Here is a 24,115-nt window from a genome sequence, read left to right as displayed (position 1 = left end):
GTGGCTTTAGGCCAAGTGCTGGAAAATGGGTTAGAATAGTTAGGTGCTTGTTTGTGACGAGCAAAGATGCACCAAAGTGCCTTTCTCTGTGCTGTAGACCTCTATGAATAGCTCCATTTTTTAAAAATTAATTTTATACAAATATTCAGGTTAAAAAAAAATTGAAAATATTTTCAGTCCATTGAATCTGCTCCTCATTCAATGAGATCATGGCTGACCTGATTCCGGAACTCCACTTTCCTGCCTTTTACCCATAACCCTCAATTTCCGTATTGATTAAAAATCTGACTATCTCAGTCTTGAATATACTTAATGAACCAGCCTCTATAGCCTTCCATGGCAAAGAATTCTACAAATTCACTATGCTCAGAGAAGAAATTCCTTCTCATCTGTCTTAAATGTGACCCCTTACTCTGTTATTATGACCTCAACAGGAAATGAAGCAGAGCAGATATGACAGCAATTTGATGATACTGGAATAGTCTGCATGGATTTTAACAAGGTTTTTGACAGGTTCCAAATGGTAGATAGGTCATAAAATTAAGAGGCCATGGGGTCCTAGGGCAAATTGGATCTAAAATTGGTTCAGTGGCATGAAATAAAGAATATTTATCAACAACTGCTCTGTGTGTGTTTGGGAGGTTGTTTCCAATAAAATTCCACAAGGTTCAATATTAGATCCTTTGCCATTTGTGGTAATACATAGCAATGATTTAGACTTAAGTGTAGGGGTGCGATTAAGAAGTCTGAAGATCATACAAATATTGGTTGTGTGTTTGATATTGGAGGAGAAAGCTGATAAGCAATAAAATATCAATGGACTCGTCAGGTGGGAAGAAATGTGACAAATGGAATTCAATCATGAGATGTGTGACATCATATGTTTGTGAATTGTTAACAAAGCAAGAGAATACAAAATAAATAACAGGATGCATAAAGGACCAGAAGGATCTCGGAGTGCATGTGCATGGATTCCTAAAGTTACCAGGTTAGGTACATAAAGTGATCAAAGAGACAAATGAGATATTTTCTCTTATTGCTTAAGGCCTAGAGTATAAGAGCTGGGAGGTTATGCTAAAACTATATAAAACACTAATTAGGCCACAGTTTGGGTACTGCATACAGTTTGATCACCATTAGGAAGGATGTGATTGTACTAAAGAGAAGATTGCATAGTCTGTGCCTGTTTCTTTAGAACTGAAAAGGCTGAAGAGAGATTTAAATGAAGTAAAAAATCATAACAAGGTCTAAATATAGTGGATAGGAAGAAGGCTGAAGGGCCTCTTCTGTACTGTATAATGCTAGGAGTCATTTCCTTCACATAAAGATCAATAATGATATAGGCATTTCCAAATCAAAGTAACTGGCAGAAAGGTAGAAGGTGGGTAGGTATTTGGAACTCACTGGCAGGGGTGTTAAAGACATTTTAAAAATATGTTGGCTATGCACTTGGAATGCTGTAATCTATAGCGCTGTGCACTGAGTTGAAAGTGGAATTAGGCTGTATGGCTTTTTTTGGGCTGGTATGAACACAATAGGCCAAATGGCCTCCTCTGGCACAAATTTTCTACATTTCAATTTTAATGATTTTTCTGTTAACCAACACATACCTCTTTGTTAGTTATTGGATAATCTTTGTTTTCTGTGAAATCTTCTTCCTGTGACGAAGGCATAATCTTGTCTTTCTCATCAACTAATAAAGTTTCAGTTCCTGATGGCAATGGAGTTAATGAAGAAACAAATATTTTTTCGTAGTGAGTAATGAATAGCTTCACAATTTGAGCCTGATATGGATAATCAACAAGAGAAGATAATGATGCAGTGGCATCAGTTTGCCTTGGTCGTATAAGTGTAGGCCCAAAAATAATTCCGAGATTGCTTGCTGACATTTTATTTTCTTCTTCTTTCTCTGCCACCCTGTTGAACAAAAACGCAAATGTATGATTTTTCTCATGTTGGAGGCCACTCTATTGTATGGTTAATAGAACAAAACACATTACTTTTGTTAACTTGTAAATTAGAAGTAAGCCTAATAAGCCACAGAATTGATTTAATATTTTCATTGTTTTTGTCATGGTGGGAGATTCAGGGTGATTAAAAGAAGAGTCAGTCACCTTAATTTATTCATTTAGGAAATTTGGGCTTTGCCAACAGTTATTATCTTCTCCTAATTGTCCTTGAAGTGGCATTGGTGAGCTGCCTTCTTGAACCAGCACCATTCATATGGTGTAGGTACACATGTTGTTTAGGAGATTTCCAGGAATTGAACCCAGTGGCAGTGAAGGAATATCACTATATTTCCAAGTCAGAATGGTGAGTGACTTGGAAGTGAACTTGGAGGTAGTCATGTTCCTATGTACCTGTTGCTTTTGTCTTTCTAATGGTAGTGATCATGGGTTTGGAAGATGTTGTCTGATGAGCTTTGGTGATTTTTTCAGTGCAACTTGCGGATGGTGCATACTGCCGTTGCTGTACAGCAGCAGAGGAAGTAACTGTTGTAGTTGTGGTGCTAATCCAATGGACTGCTTTCCACCAGATGGTTAAGCTTAAAGAATGTTGTTGGAGCTGCACTTGTCCAGCCAAGTGGAAGATACTTCATCACACTCATAACTTATACCTTAAAAACGATGGTTAGGCTTCAGTGGGTCAGGTGGCAAGTTACTTGCTGTAGGATTCCTAGCCTCTAACCTGGTCTTATAGCCACAGTTATTACAGTTCAGTGTCTGGCCAATGGTAACCCCAGGATGTTGACAATGGGGATGCAACAATGGTATTGTCATCGAATGTCAAGGTATGATGGTCAGACTCTCTCTTGTTGGAGATTGTAACTTCTGACCTGATACACAAGTGACCTATTTTCTACAACTTCAAGGTAAATCCACAGTTGTTTTCAATTAAATATTCTTTCATACACTGTATATGCTATGCCAACTAAGGAAGCATACATAGGTTCTTTTTGGTTGAAGAAAATTTATTCTTATTGATTGTTATACTGTGTTTGCCTAAAATTGGACAAAGGGGTTGTATTCAATTTTATGAACGTCCCTAAATTCAGGCTGAAAAATTACCTGCCTGATAAACCGTGGAAACAATGGATGCAAACTACCAACGACTTGGCCAAACTTTGTATAGAAATGGCAAGGGACTGCAGCACATGGACTACAGCAGCTCAAGAAGGCAATGCACTACCATCTTCTCAAGGAAGAAATGGATTGGCATATCCCATAAAATGAATTTTTAAAAAGTCAGCTGGAGTTGAACATACAACACTACATTGATAACATTTGAACATGTTATGTTAAAATAAAGACTTTGGCTTATATTTAAATAGTGAAATGATTGCAGTTCCAACAAGTATGAGGCAGAAAGTAGAAATGAAGGCATAATAAATGTCAATACACAAAGCCTCAAGAAAAACTATTTGGGAGTTTTAAACATTTTTAATTTCTACATGCCCAGTTGATTGAATACAACAGCTTCTAATCTAGTCTTGGGTGACAGAAAAATAATCAAACAGGATCTCCAGAGTCAAGTAATTAAAAATCAAATTACTGAAGTTAAACACTACATTACAAAAGATTCTGACATAGACTGAAGTTAGCAGTTCTGTTCAGATACTGTCATATCATAGAAATGTTCTGGTGTAGAAGGAAACTATTCAGCCAGTTCTCTGAACATTTTAACTTTTGTGTCAATCTCCTGCAATTTCCCAGTGACCCTGCACATTATGTCTGGTTTCATCTATAAGAAGAGGTCATTCAAAATCTTTGAAGGCTCCTCCAAGCAATAATAAAAAAACTGGTTATGAAATTATCCCCCAGACCTGCAATAATGAGGTAATCACTAGTCATGATTCCTTAAGAGACTTGCAGCAGTTGTTGCTAGCACAACAACTGAAATATCCCATGAAATTGAAAACATACAGGCAGTTATCAAGGAATTCTTCCAAGATCACATGTAATTAAGTATTCAAGTGACTTTTACTGCATGGTAAAGTTGCACATGAGTGCTGAGCTCAGTGGAATAGAAAAATCAATATCTAGCTCCTTCATTTTAAACCTAACATTGGTAGATAAATGTTGATTTAAGTACTTTTATTTTCTGATTGGCACCATTTTCAGCAAGAGGCATCATCTCCAAACTTGGAGAGAGATCATAGGGCTGCCTAGAGCTGATTATATGGCTCAAAAGAAGAGTGGGATTTGATTATACACCTATCATTCGACAGCAAGCTTTTAAGTCAGTGCATGAATGAAACATTGAAGGGGATGGAAGAAACAGCACTGTTCAAAAAACATCAGCTATTTCAGTTGTTAAATGCCCAAATATAAATATTCTTCCATACCTGCAAAGATGGTTCATGAGGTACTGCAAAGTGTTGTAGTTGGCTTGAGGCAACTGACAGAGTAGATCCTTGACTTTAAAAAGGATTCTCTTCATTCCTATGTTGGTTGATGCTTTTTTGTGTACAGTTAGGATGATTGGTTTTCCATCATTTTCATCACTAATATTATGGCTTTCCTTGGCCAAGCCAACAAATTCATTGTAAAGACGGAATGGAATCAATGGCTCTGGGAGCTATTAGATAATAATAGGTGATTACACTCTGATAATAAAGGATTAGATTTTAAACGTCTATTTTGAAGAGAGTTTTATATGCTGCATGGGTTTACCTGGCGGAGGAACAGTTTTAGCACATTGCTGATATCATGAGCATACAAATCTGAAAGTTCCACTAAATCCTTTCCATTTTCAAAAGCTTGACATAACTTTTCAACTCGTGATTTTGCTCCATTCACGCGATAAATACCCTTGAACAAATAACAAACTTAAGTGAATTAACATTTTCATTAATTTCACACATGTAGGAAGTATAACTGAAATGGAATATGCATGTTGTGTTACTAACGCAAATATTAGAAAATAGTCTAAGAGTCATAGTCATACATCATAGAAACAGACCCTTTGGATCAACGTATCCACACCGGCCAAACATCCTAATCTGACCACGTCCCATTTCCAGCATTCGGCTCATATCCCTCTAAACCCGTCCACTTCACATACCTATCCAAATGCCTTTTGACTGATTAGGGATATTCAACATGGCTGTGTGTGTGGGAAATCATATGTCACGAACTTGATTAAGTTTTTTGAAGAAGTAACAAAGAGAACTGATGAGGGCAGAGCGTTGGATGTAAAGCGTTCAGTAAGGTTCAGTAAAGCATTCGATAAGGTTCTTCATGTAGACTGGTTAGCAAGGTTAGATCGCATGGAGTGCAGGGAGAACTAGCCATTTGGGTACAGAACTGGCTTGAAGGTAGAAGACAGAAAGTGATGGTGGAAGGTTGCTTTTCAGATGAGGCCTGTGACCAGTGGTGTGCCACAAGAATCGGTGCTGGGTCCACTGCTTTTCGTCATTTATGTGAATGATTTGGATGTGAACATAGGAAATATAGTTAGTAAGTTTGCAGATGACATCAAAATTGGAAGTGCTTTGGAAAGGCAAATCAGTGCAGGAATTATACACTTAAAGGTAAGGTCTTGGGGAGTGTTGCTGAACAAAGAGACCTTGGAGTGCGGGTTCATAGTTCCTTGAAAGTGGAGTCGCAGGTAGATACGATAGTGAAAAAGGCATTTGGTATCTTTCCTTTATCCGACAGAGCATTGAGTACAGGAGTGGGAAGGTCATATTGCAGCTGTACAGGATATTGGTTCGGCCACTTATGGGACAGTGTGTGCAATTCTGGTCTCCTTCCTATCAGAATGATGTTGTGGAACTTGAAAGGGTTCAGAAAATATTTACAAGGATGTTGCCATGGTTGAAGAATTTTAGCTACAGGAAGAGGCTAAATATGGTGGGGCTGGCTTCCCTGGAGCATTGGAGGCTGAGGGGTGACCTAATAGACATTACTGTTCATTAGTACAACAGACATCAGCATTATGACAATCCCGCTGTCACACACTGCTTGCAGCAAACCAGATTTGCGCAATAAACCCTGCTATGGAAATTGTTACTGTAATTCAATAAAAAGGACAATTCGTAGATTAGATTAGATTCCCTACAGTGTAGAACCAGGCCCTTCGACCCAACAAGTAGAAGGCTGATAAGATCAGTAAAAATATACTAGTTTATTAATATGTGAAGAAGAGAACCCAGCATATTTGACATAATACGATACTAAATGAAAAGAGAAATCACTCTAATAATTCATTAGTTTAAGAGGGCTGTAAAAAATATAACATTATAACTCCTGAAAGATATATTTTTTTAGATTACTCAGTGTGGAAACAGGCCTTTCAGCCCAACAAGTCCACACCAACCCGCCAAAGCGCAATTCACCCTATATTTACCCCTTCACCTATGGGCAATTTAACATGGTCAATTCACCTGGCCTGCACATCTTTGGACTATGGGAGGAAACCGGAGCACCCGGAGGAAACCCACACAAACACAGGGAGAATGTGCAAACTCCACACAGTCAGTCGCCTGAGGCGGGAATTGAACCCGGGTCTCAGTCGCTGTGAGACAGCAGTGCTAACCACTGTGCCACCATGCCACCCACAAAGCTTGGCATCTTTTACTGCTGTGTAAACTGTTGCAAGGGTTTAAAATGTGAGATTGTTGGATTTGTCTTGATGAGTGCAAGGTGAAATAGCTGATTGGTTGGAACATCAACTCAGATTGTCTGACACGTTGTCATGGAGGAAGTGAAAGAGAGTGTAGGCTCCCCACTCTTCCAAGTAATGTACCATTCTGGCAATAAATCTCACGGACAAAATTGCTCAATTGTTTGGGAGATCAAAGTCTATATGGATTTATGGTTGCATCCTATTAATTGAAAATAACACTTGTATCGCCAATGCATACTAGTAGCATGAAACTGCTTGCTTACCAGTGGTTCACAGTTTTGAGATAATTTGCCTTTCCAAGATAACTTGAAGTAGACCAGACAACTTTTCTTGGTGCAAAAGTGGCAGCCTTTGGCCATTTACAAGTTTGCTCAATACACAGCAAACAATATGATCAGGATAGCCATTGTCCTTCAAATAGCTTTGACTGTTCTGGATGCAAGTTTGCTTGCTGAGCTGGAAGGTTCGTTTTCAGACATTTCGTCACATACTAGGTAACATCACCAATGAGTCTCCGGTGAAGCGCTGGTGTTATGGCTCACTTTCTATTTATGTGTTTAGATTTCCTTGGGTTTCCTAAAGTGGGCCATAACACCAGTGCTTCACCGAAGGCCCACTGACGATGTTACTGAGTATGGTGACGAAATGTCTGAAAACAAACCTTGCAACTCCGCGAACAAACTTACATCCAAAACCTCAATCTTAGCTACAAATCTTCTCCAAACTCGCTAGCTTTGACTGTTTCTGCATAGAGCTGGCGAGGTGAGCAAATGGCTAAGGCCCTATTTATAATGTTTCTATTAAACATGAAGCTACATGAATCGAATACATATGTCTGCCTCCAAGTGCAGAATTGAGTTTGACAATAGGGGAAATGGACAATAAATGTGACCTTAGCCGTGGTACCTGTGTCAGTGAATAAACTAATAAAATATTGCAGAATTTTGACAGCAATCTTAAGACATAGAATAACCACACAAAGGGAAAGCAATTTGAAGTGACAACAAATTAATTCAAGATAAGCAATTGATACATTGTGTGCAACAAACAGAAGGTATGCTGGTAATAACCAAATTGAAAGCGGTTAACATTTTCTACCATCATTAAAATGAGTATTATTTTTACATAAATTACTATTTGGTGATTATACAATCAGTGGATGCTGAAATAAATGTTTTAATTAACAGCAGTTTTATGAAACAATTGAACAAAAATGTTTGACTGAATTTAAAAAGACTTTTATCTAAAATTAAATCTAAAAACACAAACACTTCCAATTGCAATAATTTGTGCAACCAAATGACACACAATTAAACAAAAATAACAGCACATGCAGGACATAGTTTTAGTAAATTATAAGCTTACCTTTGTAGTTAAAGCTCTGCTTTCAATCTCAGATGTACATTTTTTAATAATGAAGGGAATTCCATCAGAACTATTTTTTACAGTTTGATTGAAATCCACGCCGAACAGGTGTAGCCGTCCTTGAAGTTTCTTGTGGCCACACTGTATGGCTAGAGTCTCTAGGCACTTTTTGTGGCATGCCAAAGTACACTGTCAAGCGAAATGAAATGTAATTTTCAGCTCAGAATGTTAACATCAGTTCAAGATTGATACAAAGACTTGAACATATAGTAAATAAGAGTCAGTACAATCTGGGAACAATTGGCAAAATTAGCGAGTACAGGTACACAATTCTGTATCCGAAAAGCTTGGGACCAGCTGGTTTTCAGAATTCGGAATTTTTCGAATTTCGGAATAAGTGACAGTTCAATGGTGAAATTTTAAAAATATCTTACTGGACATCAGACTCACTGTGAGTAACGGGCCCTGAAAAAGAATTGTGGCCTGCTAGTGCTGGGCCACAATCCCCTCCCCCGCATCGCATCTTAGCGACATGCATCGAGTTGTTGTGGGATTGGGTTAACTGTTTGCATGCCAAACCACCTTGTTAATGAGATAACAACTTCCCAAAAATCCTTTGGATTTTAGAGCTTTTCGGATCGGAAAAAGAGTCATCTACCTGTAATATTTAAAAAGCATCTCCAAAATTACTTAAGTTGGCATTTTCTGTGATATTTCAAATGGGTACTAAATTATTTACCCTGCCACACAAGATTAGCCATACTCCATTTAAAATCATGAGTCCATTAGTTCAGGAATGCTTTTCTAATGTACTATTTTTCTTAGATGCACAGGCACTATTAAACAAAATATTCTCTACACAGATATACATATTTATATGTATATATTAGATATCAATGGAAATAATAAACAGATAATCTTTCCCCACTCCTGTTCAGTGACTTTAAATCAGGTTACTCAAAGTTGGAGGAATGGGAATGAATTAAAACTGTTTTTTTCTTGCTGAGATCCCCATCTTTCTATGTATGGTCCAATTTACACTTAACGGATTTACTACGATTGCAGTTGCAAGAAAGGGTGGCTCACCCAGCAACAAGCTTTGTGTTTCTAGCCAGACTTGTATTAAGTAAACTTCAATTTATTATGATTAGTACACATTTTGTTTTTCCACAACTGTCTGTCCGACAGTATTCCACTACATGAAAAATGTTTCTTTTCTCCATAAATTTCATAACTAGACTTGAAATTTGTGAATTATCATTAAGGCAAATAAACTTTCAACTATCCTATAGACTCCAACTACTGACCATGAGACCTATAATTATAGCCAATAAGCTAGGGTCTAATTATATTCACACTTGCCTCATCGCTAACTGCATTGTGTTATCATTGTTTGGTATCTGGAAACATTTGAATGGTATTTGTAAATTTACAAGTTCAACTCATATGACAAAATCATTTTAACTTACTGTACACTAACAAAGTTCAAAGGGAAAATTGTTAACCAGTAATGGACAAGGTGCTAGATCATAGAACATAACAGCACAGAACAGGCCCTTCGGCTCTCGATTTTGCGCCGACCTGTGAACTAATCTAAGCCCATCCCCTACACTATCCCATTGTCATGTGAAGGAAATTTAGTGGAAACCTGAATAATTTTCCCCTCTACGATAAAACACCTAGAAAAGGCACAAATATAATTGCAAATCAAAAGACTATTAATAAGGAGGGATGGACTCAAAACAAACAGCAGTGGAATGGACAATGGAAGAGGACTTGCCATCTGAGGTAGTTTGGGCTGAGGTTAGAAATAGGAAAGGTGAGGTCACCCTGTTAGGTGTTTTCTACAGGCCTCCTAATAGTCCTAGAGAAGTAGAGGATAATATTGCGAGGATGATTCAGGAAAAGAGTGAAGGTAGCAGGGTGGTTGTTATGGGGAACTTTAACTTCCCAGATATTGACTGGGAGAGCTATAGCTCGAGTTCATTAGATGGGTCGGTGTTTGTACAATGTGTGCAGGAGGGTTTCCTGACACAATATGTCGACAGGCCAACAAGAGGGGAGGCTATATTGGATTTGGTTCTAGGTAATGAACCAGGCCAGGTGTTAGACTTGGAGGTAGGTGAGCACTTCGGGGACAGTGACCACAACTCGGTGACTTTTACTTTAGTGATGGAGAGGGATAATCGTGCGCCGCAGGGCAAGAGCTATAGCTGGGGGCAGGGAAATTATGATGCTGTGAGGCATGACTTAGGATGTGTGGATTGGAAAAACAGGCTTCAAGAGAAGAACACTAATGAGATGTGGGGATTGTTCAAGGAGCAGCTACTGCGTGTCCTCGATAGGTATGTACCAGTCAGGCATGGTGTAAAGGGCCTTGTGAGGCAGCCGTGGTTTAGTAAGGAATTGGAGTCCCTTGTGAAAGGGAAGAAGGCGGCATATGTAAAGATGAGGCGTGAAGGTTCAGTAGGGGCGATTGAGAGTTATAAGGTAGCCAGGAAGGAGCTTAAGAGGGAGCTAAGAGAAGCGAGAAGGGGACATGAAAAGTCTTTAGCTGGTAGGATTAGGGAAAACCCAAAGGCTTTCTATAGGTATGTCAAGAATAAAAGGATGACTAGGGTAGGTATCGGTCCAGTCAAGGATAGTAGTGGGAAGTTGTGTGTGGAGGCGGAGGAGATTGGAGAGACATTAAATCAGTACTTTTCATCAGTATTCACTCAGGAACAGGACACTGTTGCTGATGTGAATATGGAATCACAAATAATTAGAATGGATGCCCTGGAAATATGCAGGGAAGAGGTTTTGGGAATATTGGAAAGGATGAATATAGATAAGTCTCCTGGGCCTGATGGCATTTACCCCAGGATCCTATGGGAAGCTAGGGAGGAGATAGCAGAGCCATTGGCCTGGATTTTTATGTCGTCATTGTCAACGGGAATAGTACCAGAGGACTGGAGGATAGCGAATGTGGTCCCATTGTTCAAGAAAGGGAGTAGGGATAGCCCTAGTAACTATAGGCCAGTGAGTCTGACTTCAGTGGTGGGCAAAGTCTTAGAGAGAATGGTAAGGGATAAGATTTATGAACATCTGGGTAGGAATAACGTGATCAGGGATAGCCAGCATGGTTTTGTGAAGGGCAGGTCGTGCCTCACAAACTTTATTGAGTTCTTTGAGAAGGTGACTAAGGAAGTGGATGAGGGTAAAGCAGTAGATGTTGTGTATATGGATTTTAGTAAGGTGTTCGATAAGGTTCCCCATGGTAGGCTAATGCTAAAACTTCGGAGGTATGGCATTGAGGATACATTAGAGGTTTGGATTAGGAATTGGCTGGCTGGAAGGAGACAGAGGGTAGTAGTTGATGGATTATGTTCATCTTGGAGCGCAGTTACTAGCGGTGTACCACAAGGATCTGTTTTGGGACCATTGCTTTTTGTTATCTTTATAAATGATCTAGAGGAAGGACTTGAAAGCTGGGTAAGCAAGTTTGCGGATGGCACAAAAGTCGGTGGAGTTGTGGATAGTGAGGAAGGAAGTGGTAGGTTACAGCGGGATATAGATAAGTTGCAGAGCTGGGCGGAAATGTGGCAAATGGAATTCAATGTAGCTAAGTGCGAAGTCGTTCACTTTGGTAGGAATAACAAGATGATGGATTACTGGGCTAATGGTAGGCTACTTGGTAGTGTGGATGAGCAGAGGGATCTTGGTGTCCATGTACACAGATCTCTGAAAGTTGCCACCCAGGTAAATAGTGCTGTGAGGAAGGCATATGGTGTACTGGGCTTTATTGGCAGAGGAATTGAGTTCCGGAGTCCTGAGGTCATGTTGCAGTTGTATAAGACTCTGGTGAGGCCTCATCTGGAGTATTGTGTGCAGTTTTGGTCGCCATACTATAGGAAGGATGTGGAAGCTTTAGAACGAGTGCAGAGGAGGTTTACCAGGATGTTGCCTGGAATGGTAGGAAAATCTTATGAGGAAAGGCTGAGGCACTTGGGGCTGTTCTCATTGGAGAAGAGAAGGTTTAGGGGAGATCTGATAGAAGTGTATAAGATGATTAGGGGTTTAGATAGGGTAGATACTAAGAACCTTTTACCGCTAATGGAGTCAGGTGTTACTAGGGGACATAGCTTTAAATTAAGGGGTGGTAGGTATAGGACAGATGTTAGGGGTAGATTCTTCACACAGCGGGTTGTGAGTTCATGGAATGCCCTGCCCGTATCAGTGGTGAACTCTCCTTCTTTATGGTCATTTAAGCGGGCATTGGATAGGCATTTGGAAGTTATTGGGCTAGTATAGGTTAGGTAGGATTCGGTCGGCGCAACATCGAGGGCCGAAGGGCCTGTACTGCGCTGTATCCTTCTATGTTCTATGTTCTAAACATCAACTTAAGGCTGACAAGTCCCCAGGATTGGCTGAACTCCATCCTAGGGCCTTTTAAACAATAAAGGGTAGTGTTGCTAATGATTGTATAAGAATATTCCAAGAATTCGTTTTGGTCTGCTAGGGCCCCAGTGGATTTGAAAATAGCAAATGGAAGACAATTATTCAATAATGGAGGGAGGCAGAAAGTAGGAAATTAGGCCAGTTAGCCCAACACCAAGGGAAGGTGCAAGAATCCGTTATTGAGGAGGGTATAACAGATACCTGGAAAACCACAATGTGATCAGGCAGACCCAATATGGCTTTGCAAAAGGGATATTGTATTTAGTAATCTATTTCAATTTTTGACAAAGTAATATTCATGATGGATGAGGTAAACCGGTAAGTGAGCTGCACTTGAACTTTTAAAAGATATATAAGGTGACATATCAAAGCTTGCTTTACAAGGTAGAGCACGTGGTGTGGGGGTAACATATTAGTATGTAAAAAAGGGTTAGTTAGCTAACAGGAAACAGAATATTGATAAAGGGTGTGTCTGGTTGGCATGCTGCAGTTACAAGATGGTCACAAATTCTCAACTAATTACAATCTATAACAATTATCTGGAGAAGGGGACCAAATGCATGGCAGCTAAACTTGCCGATAACACCTGACAGGTAAGAAAATAATATGTCAAGAAGAGAAAGAGAGTCAGCAAAAAGATATAGACAGGTTAGTAAATCTGGAATTGAAAGCTGTTCTAAATGATGTCTATGAAATAAAATTGTTGAACGTTGTTAAAAAACATTCTGGCGCATTAATGTTATTTAGGAAAGTCTGGCATCTTCATTTGGTCTGGCCTACAGGCGATGCCAGATCACCAGCAATGTGGGCGACTCTCAACTGCCCTCTGAAATGGCCTAGCAAGCCTCTCAGTTTTTTCTAAGCACTACAAAGTTCGATAAAAAGAAAGAAACCAGATGTATGACCTGACAACAATGTAATATCACAATTCTCGAAGAATCACACATTAACAGACAATGTCCTAGAAATCACCATAAACATTCTTGTCCCATATCCTGAGGATCAACCCTGGCTCAATGAAGAGTGTAGGAAGGCATGCCATGCCTTGTCCCATTGACTGATTAGATCCAGAAGACCTGGTGACAAGTGCTATCCAGTAAGGAGGGAGTTGCCTTGGGAGGACTCAGCATTGACTCTGGACCTTATGAATTCTCATCACATCAAACATGGGTGAGAAATTTCCTGCTGATTACCATTTATTGTCCTTCCTTCAGTCAATGAATCAGTGCTGCAGGACAAATACCATCTGTAGCTTGCACTGAGGGTGGCAAGTGCTCAAAATGCACAATGGGTGGGGGTCCTTAATGTCTATCATGAAGAGTAACTCAGTAGCACCACTAATGTCTATCATGAAGAGTAACTCAGTAGCACCTGACCTATAAAAACACAACTGCTAGAGTGGGCTTGTTGGGGTCAATTTTGGAACCAAGAGTGGAAAACCACACTTTAGCTCATCCTCCTGAATCTGTCTTTTTTTTCAATTCATGTGTGGACCCTAGACTTTGCAGGCTGTCTAGTATTTATTGCCTGTCCCCAGTTGCTTTTAAGAAGGTATTGGAGAGCTGCCTTCTTGAAGCACTGCAATCTACCTACTGTAGATTGACCCGCAATGCCATTGGGAAGAGAATTCCAGGATTTTGGACCAGCAACAGTGAAAGAATGGCAATATATTTCCAAGTCAGGTTGATGACTGGCGTGGAGGGGAACCTGCAGGTGGTGGTGTTCCTATGTATCTGTTGCTCTTGTTCTGGAAGGTGCTATCTGAGGAACTTTGGTGAATTTCTGCAGATAGTACTTATTACAACTATTGAGCATCAGTGTTGGAGAGAGTGGATATTTGTGGGAGTGATGCCAATCAAATGGGCTGCTTTGTCCTGAAGAGTATCAAGCTTCTTGACTGTTGTTGGAGCTGCACTCATCCAGGCAAGGGGGAAGTATTCCATCACACTCCTGACTGTATCTTGTAGAGGGGCTGGCTTGGGGAGTCAAGAGGTCAGTTACTCACCAGAGTATTCCTAGCCTCCTGAAGAAGGGCTTATGCCCGAAACGTCAATTCTCCTGCTCCTTGGATGCTGCCTGACCTGCTGCGCTTTTCCAGCAACACATTTTTCAGCTCTATTCCTATCCTCCGACCTGTTCTTGTAGCTATTGTTATGTGGTGAGTCCAGTTGTTCCTGGTCAATGGTAAACCCCCTGGATGTTGACAGTGGGGGTACAGTAATGATAATACCATTGACTGTCAAGAGATAGTGGTTAGATTGTCTCTTATTGGTGATGGTCAAAGCCTGGCATTTGTGTGGCACAAATATTACCTGCCACTTGTTAGCCCAAGCCTGGATATTGTCCAGATCTTGTTGCATTTAAACATGGACTGCATCAATATCTGAGGAATCGTGAATTGTGCTGAATTTTGTGCAATCAGTGAAAATCCCCATTTCTGACCTTTTGATGGAAGGAAGGCCATTGATGAAACAGCTAAAGATGGTTAGACCTAGGACACTACCCTGAGGAACTCCTGCAGAGATGTCCTGCAGCTGACATGACTGACCTCCAACAACCACAACCATTTTCTTATGTGACAACTCTGCCACCTGATACCCATTGATTCCAGTTTTGCTATAGTTCCTTGATGCAACACACAGTTGAACGCAGCCTTGATGCCAGGGGCTGTCACTCTCGCATCACCTCTGGAATTCAGCTCCTTTGTCCAAGCTTAAACAAAGACTGTAATGAAGTCAGGAGCTGAATGGCCCTTGTGGAACCTAAACTGAGCATCACAAAGCTGGTGCTGCGTGATTATATTACTGATACCTTCTATCAGTTTACTGATTAGTGACTAATGGGGCGGTAATCAGCCAGGTTGGATTTCTCCTGCTTTTTATGTACAGGACTTAACTGAGCAATTTCCCACACTTTCATGACAGTATTAGCACGAGTGACGACCATCACACAGTTCTTGAAAATCTGAAGTCTCAGTATCACAATTAGGATACCCTTCATTGTATATTTTGGCACCATCATGTTAAGATAAACAGACCTTCAACAGACCTAGCAACTAAAGATGGGGCCCAAACGTTTTCAATCATGCCCAAAAGCTTTTTGTAGTTCAATTTAGTGACCACCTTGGAAGTATCTTGGTTTACATGAGTACACCACAGAATATGGTGGTCTGACAATACATTAGTGACTTACATCCCTCCTCAAAAGGTAACAGGTTGGATGTTTGCTGATGACTGTATAACACTGAGCATTATTTGCAACAATACCGCTACTACAGCTGGAACAGTCTGTCTAAATGCAGCAAGACCTGGTCGAGGTTTGGGTTGGGCTGAAAAATGGTAAACAACATTCACATCTGCAAGTACCAGATAATGGCAATCTTCAAGAAGAGAGTATTGAACCATCTCCCTTTTGTAACTCACAATAAGTGACAGATTATATGCTTCTAAAAACTGCAGTAATCCTTCAACAATCGTTGGTTTTTAAACAAGTTATTTTCCTATTTCAGTCCAAAATTTAAATAGAAAAATAAAAAGACAGTATATCTATGATGTCAATATGACAATTGAAAATAAATTATTCAAAGGATGAAAGTGTCACTGGCAAAGCTCGCATTATTTTTGTTAATCCCAAAACACCCTTAGGAATGGCGTTGCAAGCCATGTTCTTAACTGCTGTAGTTCATGTGGCGTCACTACGCAGTGCCGTATGGAAGGGAGTTCCAGGATGTTGAACCTGTGACAGTGAAAGGACAGTGATATAACTTCAAGTCAGAATGGCATGTGGCTTGCAGGGAAACTTTCTGATAATTCTCTTCCCAGACGTCTAACTGACCCGCTTGTAGTGGTGGAAATCAGAGGTATGGACAGTACTGTTTAAGAGGTTTGGTGAATTACTGCAGTGCATGTTGCATATTGTACAACCTACTGCCATTGTATGTGAGATACAGAAGGAGTGAATGTTGAAGATAGTAGAGAGGATGCTGATAATGGAGACTGCTTTGCCTTGATAGTGCTGGATGTCTTCAATATCTCTGCAGCCACACTAATCCAGGCTAATGCCAAATCACACGTGTAACTGGTGCCTGGTAGACACATGAGATTTGTGGAGCCAGACAGCAAATAATTCACAGCAGCATTCCCAGTCTCAAGTGATGGAAATGCCATTGGATATTAAAAGGAGGTAGTCAAATGCTTTTTTGATGGGGATGGTCATTTCCTGGCACTTGTGTGGCCTAAATATAACTTTCCACTTATGAACCCAAGTCTGAATGTTGTCAAGTCATGTTGAATGTGAGCCCAGACTGCTTCGGTTATGAGGAGTTGCAAATGGTACTAAATTCAGGAGTGAGCATATTCATTTCTGAGCTAATGACAAATGGATAAAACAGCTGAAAATGGCCAAGCCTAGGGCACTGTTCTAAGAAAACCAGTTAGCTATGTCTGAGGACTCACTTAGGCTTCCAATAATAGGCACTTTTCTTTGGTGCTAAGTATGACTCGAACTGTTGAAGATTTCCTGGATTCCCACTGACTTTAAATGTTTGAAGATATCTTGATGATGCTGTACTCTGTCAAATGCTACCTTCGTACCACTCTCAGCTCTTTTGTCCATGTTTTGATCACAAATATGATGTGGAGTTCAGTTGCCTTGCAAAATGGGCATGGTGGGTAGGATATTACATGGAAGGTGCTCTTGATAATGTACCATTATTTTATTGATGATTGAGGGCATACTGATGGGGTAGTAATTAGCCCAACTGCACACAGACTCAGAGTACACAGCAAATAAAAAGGCCCTTTGGCCTACCTTATCCAGATTTCCTGAACTGAACTAGTCCCATTTATTGGCATTTGACCCATATCCCTCTTAACCTGTCCCATCCATTAAAGTCATAGAACTTACAGTGTGAACAGAAATTCATTTTCCCATTTTGTGTGGAATTTGTGTATTTTTATCTTCATTTTAGGTGGTACACCATTATTGCTTCAACTTGTAGTTCTGTGATGTCATTTTGCTGCTAGTCATGTTGCAGAAAAGCATCTAGATCTGAACCTCACAAACATCCGCAAATGAATGCTTTCAAGTGTACACAGGAGATCACTTCTATGGTCACAATTTGTGGTCGGGATCCCTGGTTGTCTTGTTTGGGTCTATGGAGTCATTTTCTGCATTGCTGGGTAGATTCCAGTCCTGTTGCTGCAATTGAAAAATTGGAATGGAGCTTCTTTATCAGCATTACAGCTGAGAATGTGTTCAGGGCCCATTTCCACTGATGTAGCCAGCTCCTTCAATTATTGTTCATGATTAAGTAAAATGAATTGAACTGGATGGACAGAGGCATCAATGATGCTCGGGACCTCAGGAGGAATAAAAAAAAATTCTGTCTGAGAGTAGTTTATATCTGTGGAGCTTTATTTACCTGTTAGTTGTTTTATTATATATTACTATTCACAACCAGCTGCAAAAGGTCCCAGTGGTTGTACAATCACATTAGTCTATTACATGGTGTTTTTGCATTCATGTAGTGTTGGGTGGCTTCACTAGGTTGCTGTATACTGTACATTAACATTTCCATTATTTTATCCACTTTCTCAAAACAAAAGAACCCTCAGAGTCTCAGGCTCTCCATTTAGCAAGTAGTAAGTCAAAAACCTATGTTTTAAACAGCTTATATTCTAAAATGCAAACCAAGAATGAGAACCCTACTTTGTGAAGTGTTTTTTTTGAGTCTGACACATGAATTACTATTGATAGACTAAAACATCTATGCCAAATTTCATAAAAACTATTCTTTCCTTCATCCAGCATAAATAGAAGCCTCCTTTTGTCAATATAGAATGTCAAAGTGGAAAACAGCTACCACTTTAGTCAAAGATCATGTACCTCTTCACATTCAGCTCCATGAAAAACAACAAGGCTGTCACATTCTCTACACTTTGATGGGGCTCGCAACTTTCGTAACTTGTGTGTTTGTGCTGCCTTTGACATAAGAGTATTGCGGAAGGGCCCTGGAGAACTTGTCATCTCTGCCACAATCTCATTTAAACCTACATCACAAGGAAAGGAGCAGAGCACAGATTAGCTTATAGCAGTCTTTCAATATTCTTAATTTGTGACATACAGTACAAGTTTCTTAGATTGTACATAGTTTATACCATCTTTGCACTTGAATGATGAGAATATCTCAGCATTGAGCTTTGAACTTCATTAACATTAAGGCAGTGTGATAAGAAAACTAAGCCAGATTAGTTGTGGCTAGCACAGCAGCTACCTGAGAGTCAGGGTGCAGGATGGGAAACAGGACATCAAAGTCTCAAGGAAGGAAGGAAGGGATGTGGCTTCAGACGGGTGGATTATAGCAATCCTTGGATGGGATAGCAGGAGTTCAATTTTCTTTTGATATGAGGCAAGAAAAGCTAAAATTCAAGCTCAACATTCACACATTCCTGTCAGACATGACTGTACCATGCTGTTTGAGGTTAGCAAATGGTGAGCAAGTGATGGAGAATTTGAAACTCAGAAACACATTCCACATGGTCTATGATGGATCTAATGTTTATACTTCTTGGAAGGGTGTGTGAATCTTATGTAAATATCTGGTCAGAGCAGGTTTTAAAAATAAAACATGTTGAATCTCAATATTGCCCGAGGTGGTGAGCTGTTTTCTTGAACCATTGCATTGCTTAGGGTGCAAGAACATCCCAAGGGTTGAAAGAGAGAAAGGCTAGAAATAAATGAAAAAGTAAGAAAAGGTGAGGAAACAAAATCAGGAAATGAGGTCCAGAATTTTGAACGAGGAACAGTGAAGGAACAGTGACATACTTCCAAGCCAGGATAGCATGAGGCTTGAAAGGAAACTTAAGAGGTGGTGGACATCACGGCTTTGGAAGCTACTGTCAGACAAGCCTTGGTGAGTTACTACAGTGAATCTTGGAGATGGCACACACTATTGCTATATGGGACAGCATGGTGGCTCAGTGGTTAGCACTGGTGCCTCACAGCGATTCCAATCTCGGGCAACTGTGTGGAGTTTGCACATTCTCCGCGTGTCTGCATGGGATTCCTCCGGGTGCTCCTGTTTTCTCCCACAGTCCAAAGATGTGCAGGTCAGGTGAATTGGCCATGCTAAATTGCCCATATAGTGTTAGGTGCATTAGTCAGAGGGAAATGTGTCTGGGTAGGTTACTCTTCAGAGGGTCAGTGTGGACTTGTTGGGCCGAAGGGCCTGTTTCCACACTGTAGGGAATCTAATCTAATCATTCTACATTACTGGTGAAGAGAGTGAATGTCATTGAAGGCAGTGAATTCCAGAAGTGAGTAGAGAATGAGTCCTTGATACCAAGGCAGCATTTGATCGATTATGGTATCAATAAGTCATAGCAGTCATAGGAATGAGGAAAAAAAACTCCCCACTGATTGGAGTCAAACTTAGCAATAAAGGAAGATGGTTGTGGCTGTTGGCAATCAGTCAACTCAGATTCCGGACTTCCCTGCAGGAGTTCATCAGGGTTGTATGTTGGACACTCGGTGCACCTGGCTGAAGATGGATGACAATGCATCAGCTTAATTTTTTGCACTGATGAACTGGGCTTCAATCATTGAGAATGTGGATATTTATGAAGTCCATCCCTCCTATTAATTGTTCAATTAGTTGTTTTACCACCATACATGACTAGCTGTGTCAGGGCTGCAGAGTTTAGATTTGATCCATTGTTATGCCATCTATTCAATTATGCTTTTGCTATTTGGCAAGCATATGCATTTCCTGTCCACTATATTGTGCTTGGGAAGTTGAGAAATAGGAATTAGACAGAGGAATTTCTGGACCAACCAATCAAGCAAATTACCTATTACGTTTTTGCGCTAACAGTTCTAGAGGTGGGACTTGGCAGGAACATAATAGCAAACAGAGAGAACAGCTAATAATTTTATACAATTAGCTGAGACAAATGTAAATAGTCTATTGTGCTAACCTGAATGACATGATAGAATATATTTTGAACTCAATTTGCAATATATGTTTCCAATACATTTTAAACAAAGAGAGGAGTAAATGAAAAAATGCACAATTTAGAAAATAAACATGGTATAAAGCAGAATCTTATTGCATCTACTTTTTCATTAAAATGCAGGAAACAAGCATGTAAACATGATAACTTGAAAATGAAATTCAAAATGTAATTACATTATTGCTGATCACATTCTTCAATCCATCTAAAAACAAAATTACAATATGTTTGTAAATGAAAGATTGCTGCTAATCTAGTGACATAGAAAATGGCCAGAAAATTTAAGAAAATTTGAAAACACAAAATCAGACCAATGTATATTGATCTCTCCAAAAGGATTACTTTGAAAACAGTTTGTGTTTCTTTTAAAAAAAAACTGCAGTGGTACTATATGCATTAGAAACATGGAATATTTTGGAACACAAGACCACTTTACCTACTGCACCTCTGTTTAGTCTTTGAACTGTCCAATGTAATTCCATGCCCAGCTTTGTATTCATAATTCTGTAAATTAACCCCTTTCAAGTGAATTTCTAATTGCCTTTTGAAAATTACTACAAAATCTGATTTCACAATAATTTCAGACAGTGGTTTCCAGATCATAGCAATGCTGTGTGAAGAAATCTAATTTCCAATGTGGTTCCTTTTCCAAATGATTTTAAATCTATAACCTCTCATTGTCAGAAGAACATTGTCTTAGTTACTCAAACAAAACCTCCAATTTGGGCATCTCTAGGAGACCTCCTTTTAAGTATTGATGCTTTAAGAAAAATAACTCAGCTTCTCCAAAAGCAAAATACTAGGGTTCCAAAGAAAAGGCACACTGGACTCAAAAAGGTTAGTGCTTATTCTCTCTCCACATATACTGTCAGACCTGCTGAGTTTCTCCAGTACTTTTGTTTGAAATCCCAGCTTCTTAAATCACTCCAAGTAAAATCAACTCCTTCATCCCTCTGGTAAACCTCTTTTATAGACAATACAATAGACAACAGGTGCAGGAGTAGGCCATTCTGCCCTTCGAGCCTGTACCACCATTATTATGATCATGGCTGATCATCCTCAATCAGTATCCTGTTCCTGCCTTATCTCCATAACCTTTGATTCCACTATCCTTGAGAGCTCTATCCAACTCTTTCTTAAACAAATCCAGAGACTGGGCCTCCACTGTCTTCTGGGGAAGAGCATTCCACACACCATCACTCTCTGGGTGAAGAAGTTTCTCCTCATCTCTATCCTAAATGGCCTACCCCTTATTTTTAAGCTGTGTCCTCTGGTTCAGGACTCACCCATCAGCGGAAACATGTCTCCTGCCACCAGTGTCCAATCCTTTTGTATGTTCTCCAGACCACTGAAGTCTTTCTTACAAAATGTGGCCCACATAGTTCTACACAATATTCCAGGTGGTAGGAGCATGAAAAATGGTACGTGACTTTAGAATAGTGGAACTAAGTTATTGAGAGGGTTGAGGGATGTAGGAAAAGAGGTGCTCCTTTGCTTTTTCTTTGCAGAACTCTCAGCCCCCAGAAATCGATTCTTACTCTGCTAGAAGAAGCTATTTGGTGAGTGTTTGGTATGTCACTAATGATTATTCTATTTCTAAGGTTCACATGCAGTTGGACAATAGCACCTGATGGTAAGGTTAAAAAATATCAAAACATAAGTAAACATAATTGAATAGTTAATCAGTTAAATTAGAACACTTTAAGTATAGCAGGACAGATGATGTGCCACAGTTGTAGCATGAGAGCACTCCTGGATACTAGTGTGGAGACAAAGGGCTCTTGTGCTCTAGTGGTAATGTCCCCATCTCGGAGCCAAGAGACCTAGTTTCAAGTTCCACCTGCTCGAGAGGTGTGTAATAATATTTCTAAACAGGTTGATTAAAAGAAAGTCTGCACCAATATGATTCAGATCAAACATTTTCACATTAAATATTTGAAATTTGTGCAGCTTTAGCTCAAAGCTACGAATTGTAAGTTGAACAGCAGACAATGTGATGCACTAGGAAGGAGGTGTGTTACTTGCATTCTTTGTATCAGGTCACAATCACATCTCTTAGGGATTAGTCATTGTTCAGGGACATAAACACATGACTCCAAAAAAGGCAGGTAAAGGAACACAGGAGCACCAATTGTCCAAGAAATAAGGGACTTTCAACTTTAGAAACAAAATAAACATTAGATGCAAGAGTGGAGGCTAAAGGTCAGATCAACTAACTGAACACATCCCAAGAAGACATTAAAGTGGGGATGGTAAGAAGAGAGATTGCATAGTTAGAAGGCTCAATAGTGTTTCTGCAGAAAAGAGTGCAGGTCCAGTCAATTGTGTTGCATGCCCGATGTGAGAGGTCAGGGCAGGACAGTTCAGGTTGAGAAGGGACCTCGCAGTGGAAGGGGTAAGGATCCAACTACTATGGTCCATGTATGTACCAGCAACATAGGCATGAAAAAAGGAGGTGGTTTTGCAACATCAGAATAAGGAGCTAAGTTAAGAATTAAGAAGCGAAACCTCAAAAAAGGTAATAATTTCTGTATTGCCACATGAACAACTCAGGTTAAAAATGACAGTGCAAATCAGAATACAGAGATAAAGGCATGTATTGGGAAGCTTCTGAACATCAGATGATAGGACAAAAGATCAGACATTGCTCACTTTAGCTAATATACCAAGCATCCCCAGCACATTGAGTTAATTACATCAGAGTTGGACTGGTCATTTAGCCAGAATGGATGGCACTCTCTTAGCAAAGCATATCTTCTCCAGGCAGCCTGTGCATATATTCACACCAGTCGAACTAATCTAGAAGTTCACTCTGAAGACTTCACTTAGAAGTTTTAATATCAATTTCTTTTGTGGAAGGAGCTTGTCTGGGGCCGCTGCATCTTGCGCAACCAGATGGAAAGAAAAAGTGCAGTATCCCTTGAAAGAAGCACAGCAAAAGTGAAGAGAAAATGCAAAGAGAGGAAATTCTGATCTAGTATATTCAACTCAGCATTCTGTTTGATTTGCAGCAGAGGTTTCTGAATGCAGATCAATCCTGGCAATCATGTTTGCTCCCTCCAAAACACTATTAAACACTCCAGAAGAAGAACACTGTGAACTTCACTTTGAAGGATGAAGAAGAATATCACAACACCTGGGAAATATAATACTATGCTTAATAAATACAGCCACTGTTCTTCTCGTCACTCTTGGTCACTGAAGTGGCTCAGGTGAACCAGTTGTGTGGATGGTGTTCAGTCCACCCATTTTCAAAATGCCAGGCATTTACTAATGACAGAAAAAGACAGAATTTTATGAACTAGAAAAACTTGAGCAAATTTTGAAGGTTGCCTGAGTTAGTGGGCCTTTTTAGCATTCTTTATACAAAGACAAACATTTAAATTTACCTATGTCAGGATGACTGTAGCTTTATGTAAATTTGTAAAATATTATCCTTTAAGTAGATCTCAAAACACCAGAACAATAATAATGCAAATACAGAGCAACTTGATACATACCATTGTCCAAAGGTGATGTTGGTTCTCGTTCATCTAAGTCATCTGCTGAAGACATAGTGCCTGTTGAGGGTGTTCGGGGCAGCCTTCGCTTGAAATCACCTGGATTAGTTAAAAACAACCATATTTATTATTATCAGCTATTGCAAAACTAGGTCAAAATCAAAATTA

General features: G+C 39.8%; 1 protein-coding gene across 2 annotated transcripts in view; it reads right to left on the bottom strand.

Moving 5' to 3' along the window:
• The window catches only part of LOC132819165 (rho GTPase-activating protein 29-like), a 123,301-nt gene that overhangs the window by 3,956 nt on the left and 95,230 nt on the right, over positions 1 to 24,115 (bottom strand). For both annotated transcript variants that reach the window (XM_060830579.1, XM_060830580.1), the window contains 6 exons: positions 23,948 to 24,046; positions 18,322 to 18,485; positions 7,996 to 8,184; positions 4,674 to 4,811; positions 4,346 to 4,578; positions 1,611 to 1,917 (listed from right to left, as the gene is read on the bottom strand). In XM_060830579.1, coding sequence (XP_060686562.1) covers positions 1,611 to 1,917; positions 4,346 to 4,578; positions 4,674 to 4,811; positions 7,996 to 8,184; positions 18,322 to 18,485; positions 23,948 to 24,046 — 1,130 coding nt within the window. The remainder of the gene's footprint in view (positions 1 to 1,610; positions 1,918 to 4,345; positions 4,579 to 4,673; positions 4,812 to 7,995; positions 8,185 to 18,321; positions 18,486 to 23,947; positions 24,047 to 24,115) is intronic.

This window comes from Hemiscyllium ocellatum, chromosome 9 (assembly GCF_020745735.1).
Source record: "Hemiscyllium ocellatum isolate sHemOce1 chromosome 9, sHemOce1.pat.X.cur, whole genome shotgun sequence".
Taxonomy (NCBI): domain Eukaryota; kingdom Metazoa; phylum Chordata; class Chondrichthyes; order Orectolobiformes; family Hemiscylliidae; genus Hemiscyllium; species Hemiscyllium ocellatum.
This window is presented reverse-complemented; position numbering and strand designations above follow the sequence as displayed.